This window comes from Penaeus chinensis, chromosome 3, assembly GCF_019202785.1.
Source record: "Penaeus chinensis breed Huanghai No. 1 chromosome 3, ASM1920278v2, whole genome shotgun sequence".
NCBI lineage: Eukaryota > Metazoa > Arthropoda > Malacostraca > Decapoda > Penaeidae > Penaeus > Penaeus chinensis.
In genome coordinates this window covers 1,577,750-1,585,249 of record NC_061821.1, presented here as the reverse complement: position 1 = coordinate 1,585,249, position 7,500 = coordinate 1,577,750, and the positions used below count along the sequence as shown (strand labels likewise).

The following is a 7,500-nucleotide window of genomic DNA, read 5'->3' as shown; positions in this document are numbered from 1 at the left end:
GATGTGCATCAATGCAGTACACATTATGATGTAGTGACTTGCACATACCCGTGCAGGATCACAATAATAAAAAATAAATAGAACAAAAAAGAACTGCATTCATAAGCACAATGTGTAAGAATATACTGTAAACATTTGATGTGCAGATGTACACTGGACATTCAATATGAAACAGTATACTTTTAATATTTGATATGCAGCAATGCAATGTTCACATTTGAATGAAGCTACATTGTACATATGTGGTTGGCATCAATACACTGTTCATGTCTGATATGAAGCAAAATACATTCACATCTGATGTACAACTGTACATAGTTGTCAACAAACTTATGATGACAACAGACATGGCAATGCACACATATGACAAAATAATGTATACAATGTGAGGCAGTAAACCTTATACAGGATGTAACAGTACACTGTACACATGATGTGTGGCAATACTATGTACATAAGATTTCAGGCAGTACAGAGTACATATAATGTGTGACTGTACTCTGGCTACAAGACATGAAACTATAAGTCTCATGATTTTATATAAAAACTTAGCCTAAACTAGATATAACTTGTTACAGTGAAACAGTCAGCTCAAGGTTCATGTCATCTAGCACTACATTCAAATCTCACTGTATGCAAGTTCTCCTGGCTACACCAGAAGGTAACCCTTTCAACCTAACACCTTATTATGGCTAAAAGTACACATGACCCACATCAGACACAACACATAATAATAGGGACGGCCTGAGGCCAATCACTTTCCCGTCATACCACCTGAAGATCAACTGGTCCGAACTGTAGCATTATTAATCACTACAACCCATATTTATCATAGTCCAGTTATTATCGTTTAACCCATCCCAACGGGTCACCTATACAGATATTATAATATACCGCTTGGTCTGCAGCGTATGGCTGTATGCACTGCAACGTGCCAGAGAGCGTGGAACGGGAAGTTCCGATACATGTAGGGGTCTCCCGGGCCCAGCATCAAGACGTTGCCAGAAATCATCTGAGTTAATGACGCTCATAGATTTCTGATACCCGTGGGCGTTGGGTTAAACTCTTGATATAGTTTTTACAAAATTATTCCGTTTGAGTTCAGCTCTAGCAGTAAATATCTGCCCATATCAGCATGGTGAAAAATACATTAACACAAAACTGGAAACCTCCATATATGAAACTAAAATAAATGGCAATTCCTTACTAGAACTGAACAAAAACTGAAGCATCCACTCTGGTAACAGCATAAATAGACAGACCACTAAAGATCATAACATGACAGAACATTCATAATGGAACCACAAACAACAGAACATAATCGAAAAACATGACGGCAGACTTCAGTAGATACTAACATTATTGCATACAGTGATAATAGAACCTAGCATATTTCAAAGCTTGATAATATTTGTCAAGTATTACAGAAATGCTAATGCCCACTGTCTGGATACAAATGCAATGGTGATCTTTTGTTTATGGTCAAAGTCATACAAGGTCCAATAATTAAGAACAAAAAATATCTTTGGCCAACTGATAGTGAACACAACCATACCAAAGCCAAGTAAACAATACACAACCAATAAAGATTTTCTTGTCCAAAATTTCTGCATAACTTCAGCAATATACATTCACAAACTTAGAACATAGCAGTTTCTTTTAGTCACCAGTATATCATTACCCTTTAAAAAAAAAATCACATTCCAATGTAAATGTCTTCTTATCTTCTATCCCATCACAGAAAGGTCAGGATTTAATAATTCACTTATCATATGTATATACATAATATACGTATGATATAGTTTGAGGTTCCAGTAATAAGAAAAAAGAAAACAAAGAAAAAGAAAAAGAAAAAGAAAAAGAAAAAGAAAAAGGAAAAGGAAAAAAGAAAAGAAGGAAAAAAGAAAAAAGAAAAGAAGGAAAAAAGAAAAAGAAAAAGAAAAAGAAAGAATGAAAGAAAGAAAAAAAATGCTATCAATCTCATAAATAACATTACTGCATCTAGCAACTCTGCTTAGTACTGATGTTTAGACAGAATGGCAAGCTCTAGCTTACCCTCTGATAAAAACTTCATAGGCTGCTGCATTTAGGAGGATCTAATAAACAAAAAAAAAAAAAAAAAAAAAAGAACGAGCTACAACTCTTGATCTGTAAACAGTATAACAGAAAAATGATAAGCCTATCATATGCCTAGGTCAAGTATAATACAACAGATCTCTAGTGAAACAGTATAGGTGAGACATGGGCTTGTATGGTGGGTTAATACCAGAGCTCTTTTAGAAGAGTACCTCCAGTGTGACACTTACCACAGGAAGACGCCAACTGCTTGAAAACATTAATTTATTGAAACAAATAGGTACTGTATTCACTACAACTGCTTTGATTAGTTACTGATATCTAAAACTGCAAATGACTTTAAAATGTACACGAGTTCTGGATGTCTTCCCGTGGTGAAAATTGCATCACAATGGCATTCATTGTCAGACATGAGATAACTGATCTATTATTAAAGTTATATCACCCTTGACAATTTCTTTTGAAATATACAGCACAACCCCTAACAAGATTCAGCCCAGTAATTCACACTCTTGATATACCTGAAGTAACCCATTCATTCTTTTCCTTGTTTCACTTCATCTTTCATGATGACACACAAGTAATTACCATTCACTCAAGAGCATAAACTACATAGGACTGCATTTTATGAGGTTACATCATCCCCACTAGCATAAAAGTGAGGAAGGCAAGTTAAAAATATCATCATACCTACTTGCATCATAAGTCAAAAGGCAAGTTAGAAGTTTTTTTTATTCATTTTTATGTCTCCCACTTGCATTATTGAAGTGAGAGGCAAATTTAAGAATATGTACACACACCCACACATGTACACAAACACATTCTCAAATTCACACATTTTCTCAAGCATTCAATACACTTATTCATGCATGCACGCATGCATTCTCAGTGTTTGAGGACTGCCACACACAGAGAGGCAAGTTAAGAGGGTATGTACACACTATGGTTGAGGAATGCCACACACAATGAGCACCAGAAGTTACCTTACACTTGTCACCCAAGCTGCCACTCTTCATTTAAGTCCCCCTAAATTTTCTTTCTGTTATGCAGGTGACTTCATCTTGGACTGACCAAGTCTTGATTGATATGGATATACAAAGTATGAAACCTGACACTGCCAAACTTTTATCACTTGGCTTTAACCATCATATATTTGTTCTATATCCATCTCAGCCAGTAACCACGAAATACACTCTTGAACACATCTCTCTTCCTGGTAATTTTCTATGTACAATGTTAACACTTTTGGGTATTAACAACCATGCCACTTCCACCTTTGTACCTTCCAAGGCACAATAGTCCACATCAAACATTTCTCTCTTCCTTATGAAAGATCTGGAAGAGAAAGAAAAAAAAAAGTGTGTGATTAGGTACATTTGTAAATTTCAGAACCAGAAAAGCTAAAGCACAATCCAAATAACAATCAAATATACTATAAGGGCAAAAGAAGAGAACACAAGGCAATTAGACTTACAGCTCGGTAGGGCAGCCTGAGAGAGCCTCTGTTGGATCTGGTCTGTAGTAAAACGTACAAAACAATCATATTGTTCGGCCAATTTGGAAGCCAATACCTTGTCATACTCCTCACGGATCTTCACCTCTCGTTCTCGCAGAAGTTGTTCACAGATGAGATTCACCTGTGGAATGAGCAGTGAATTAATAATAATAAAAAATAATAAAAAATAAAAAATAAAAAATAATAAATAATATGAAAAATAAATAAATAAATAAAAATACAAAATAAATAAATTTTAACGGTTTCAAAATCCTCATTCTAAACTCTGCAATATGGCATTTTATATTTCATAATTAGTATCTTTACTCTCTTAGCATTATATTTTCATTTCTAATAATCTTTCCATCTCTTTCATCATCATAGCCTCAAGAAGACTGTCCCTGAGGGGGAGGATAGAGGGGTCATTTGGAATTAGTTAGCTTACAGTATTTGTACATGAATGAGGGAGCTACCATACGACTGTTAGGGCCCACCTCAGGTTATTTCTTGGTGTAGCAGGGGTACAAGTGCCAAGGGGTAAATTGCTGACATGGGCAATTTGCACCAGGGACACCTACAAGGATTTTTGCTTGTTGCCAACATACAAACAGCATTTAACCTCTTATGGCTGAGCAAGCCTATAGCAGCCATGAAAGAGCAACTAATCATGACAGGTACGGCTATAGGCATCATGACTCACTCAGGCAGGTCGAATGGGAAAGGCTGCAGTACACAATGAAACCCCAGCAGTAAGGCTAGACAGTTGCCAGAAGTCACCAGAATGAGTAACACATCAAAATTTCTGGCATCGTCAGTGTAGGGTTAACAAAAGGACATTACACAAAAACATCACTCATTTAACTTTATGGGAACAAGCACAGACATTGCTGCAACATGGGATTAGGCGAGAATGATGCCCTAGGGAGACCTGAATCCCTTACCTATGGGGACCTGTGTGGGTTGGACTCTTTGAGAGTCGAAATGAGCTGACCTTACTTCTCTACACCTTGATAAATGGGTTAACATTACATTTAAAAAAAAATAAATACCCATTGTCTAAACTATTAACTGCAATAGTTGTAAGGCACTCATGGTTTGTGTAAACCTAGTCATTAGTTTAGATGGTAAATTACTACTGGGCCTCATCTTCCATACACTTAATTATAGCTGAATAACACCATACAAAAGATAAAAAATAAAAATAAGCAAATAAGCAAACCATATGACCTTAATGATCTTCAGCTACTGTTGAATGACTAGATTTTATCTCTCTATTGTATATATATCAGTCCCCAGATTATAAAACACAACCATCATGAAATTAACAAAAAATATCAAATTAACAACTCGAATGTTGGGCAGGCAAGTCATTAGCTTACAAGGTTATTGTGTTATGTATGAATTAGCAAAACTTCTTTACAAAACAATATTCACAGTACACCAATAAACTCCTCCAGAGAGAGGAAATGGAATTTTATCAAAAAGTTACAAACAAGACACAGGTATGGACAATTTAAAGTCCAAACAATTACAATTACTTCCCAATTTCAAAAATCACCTCTACATTGATTTCAAGCCAAATAACAAGTAAACTATGTATCTTACTATCTGAAAAAAATAATTTTCTTTTAACAACAAAAGTAAAATGCTAACCTAAAGCCATGCATTACAGTCCTCCCTCAGAATGTTTTGAGACCTAATTTTCAGTCATCAGGTTCAACCGTATGGCAAAAAGTATTAAAATTGAAATGCAATCAATGATGGCCAATTGAAACAGTAATATGTGCAACAGCATTAAGACTGCTTGAAATTATTATTTCTATTTTGCCTATTTTTACATACATTTTAGTCCTATTTAGAGTATTTATCCATTTACCGTATAGAAACCATAGGTAGATTTCTGTGATTAGTAAAAGAAAAAAAATAATAAATAAATAAATAAATAAATAAATAAATAAATAAATAAATAATAAATAAATAAGCATTCTTTGTAAATTAGAAAATAGTATAGAATGAATTGTATTTTCAATTAACTATCTACATAAAAAAATAAAAATAAATTTTAACATTCATTCCACTGAGTTTTCAAACTATATATGGTTTGTCTGGCAATTCCTTCATGGGCCACAGTCATCCGACTACATCCGTTTTAGGCACTTTTGATTTTTTTCCTCCTCCCCCCCACCCCCCTTCTCTGGGCTACTTTTTCCCAAGCCAGTGAGTTATCAATCTGAGATCTGAATGATGTGTATGCAAACGTAGAGATTTCCCAGTAAAGAAGACCGCAATTACCACTGGAATTTTATCCATAGAAGTCTCAACTATTCAATAATCGGAGAGCAAGATCAAATGCAGGGATCTTTATCCTTTGTAGCATTAACTCTTCCATACCTGTCTGAAGGTGAAGAGAGGCTTATCCTTTCCAAGAGCAGAATGATGTGGATGCTGAGGGTGCTGGTGGTGTTGGTGGAGGGAGCCCAACCCGGTACTTGATGATGGTGCTGGCGATGGAGACGGTGAGAGTGAAGGGGACGCCGGAGATGCTGGAGACGGAGGAGAAGCTGGGGACTCGTAGCCTCCTTCGCACTCCATGCTGCGCTCTCCAGACTGCAGCATCTTCCGTCGCTTTAACCTCCGGATCTCTTCACGCACATTTTGTGCAATTTGCTCTGGAAAAATAGTATGTATGAATTACACCTATCTGGTATTAAGAATAGCCGGAAAGAAAAACTTGATCTAGCTGTGTCCGCTAGATCAAGCGGTTTGATATAACTACTATAGGCGTGGCCCGGCAGTGACAGATAAAAAGAAGCAATTCAATAACTATAAAGGTAGAGCTGTTCTCAAATTATTTATATATATATATATATATAAGTATATGTCTGTATGTATTATACATATGTATATACATGTATATATGTATATGTAAATACATATAATGTATGTATGTATAAATATATAAATATATATATAATATATATAAATATATCTATATACATATACATACATACATACATGTATACATACATATATACATACATACATTATATATATATATATATATATATATATATATATATATATATATATATATATATATATATAATGTGAATAATTAAAGCAACCTTCATTCTCAAACTATTGTCAATAGAAACCTTTTCTCCAGTTTTACTATACCTGCAGTAAGAGTGGGTGTGACCTCAGAGAAGGGTGACTGTGGCTCTGTGTGGCGAGCAGAAGCAGCTGCAGCACTCTGAGGCGACACACACATGGGCACACAACGCCGCCTCTTGTGGGGCCGGGGGGTACATGTACCATGGTGAAGGGGATCGAATTCTAAGGACCTTTTTAGAGTTACACATGCCATGGTCAAAACTGTTGCCTGAAAAGAAGGAGAAAAAAATCAATTATAATGTACAAAGTTTTGCTGTAACTTATACCAAGGTATTATATGTACTTCAGCTACTATAATAAATGTTGAATTTTTTTTTCCAATGCCCGTGTTCAAGCATTTTTATCATCACTGATACCTCTCGACAATTGTAAAGTCATACGGGGTGGTTACTAAGGAGTATCTGTTATATCTAGAGCAGTGACAGTCAAGTAAATATTACTTCTCTGATACCAGGTGTGTGTGCACGTGTGTGTCCCCCCCCAGCACGTGAGTGTGAATCTGTGTGAAAACTGTTCTTTCAAATATAAGTACTACTGTAGATTCCATTAGTTCCTAATTAGTCTAAGAGTAATCACTGACCCGGGTGTCAACAAAAAATGGACAAGCAAGGAAAAGGAAAAGGAAAAGGAAAAGGAAAATGAAAAAATGAAAGGGAAAGGGAAAAGGAAAGGGAAAAGAAAGAATGAATGAAAGAAAAAAAAAAAGTCCCATTAAAACGTTCCTTCTCCATTTTGAAGATGTAAAAACAGCAATT

At 35.5% G+C, this 7,500-nt stretch overlaps 1 protein-coding gene across 1 annotated transcript in view; it reads right to left on the bottom strand.

Annotated features, from left to right (window-relative positions):
- LOC125043058 (akirin-2-like) overlaps positions 1-7,468 on the bottom strand; it is an 8,791-nt gene extending 1,323 nt beyond the window's left edge. The window contains exons 1-4 of the mRNA XM_047639015.1: positions 6,749-7,468; positions 5,963-6,240; positions 3,551-3,713; positions 1-3,411 (exon numbers count right to left, since the gene is read on the bottom strand). The exon at positions 1-3,411 is cut by the window's left edge and continues 1,323 nt beyond it. Coding sequence (XP_047494971.1) covers positions 3,401-3,411; positions 3,551-3,713; positions 5,963-6,240; positions 6,749-6,938 — 642 coding nt within the window. The 5' untranslated portion in view covers positions 6,939-7,468 and the 3' untranslated portion in view covers positions 1-3,400. The remainder of the gene's footprint in view (positions 3,412-3,550; positions 3,714-5,962; positions 6,241-6,748) is intronic.
- Positions 7,469-7,500: the final 32 nt, after the last annotated feature.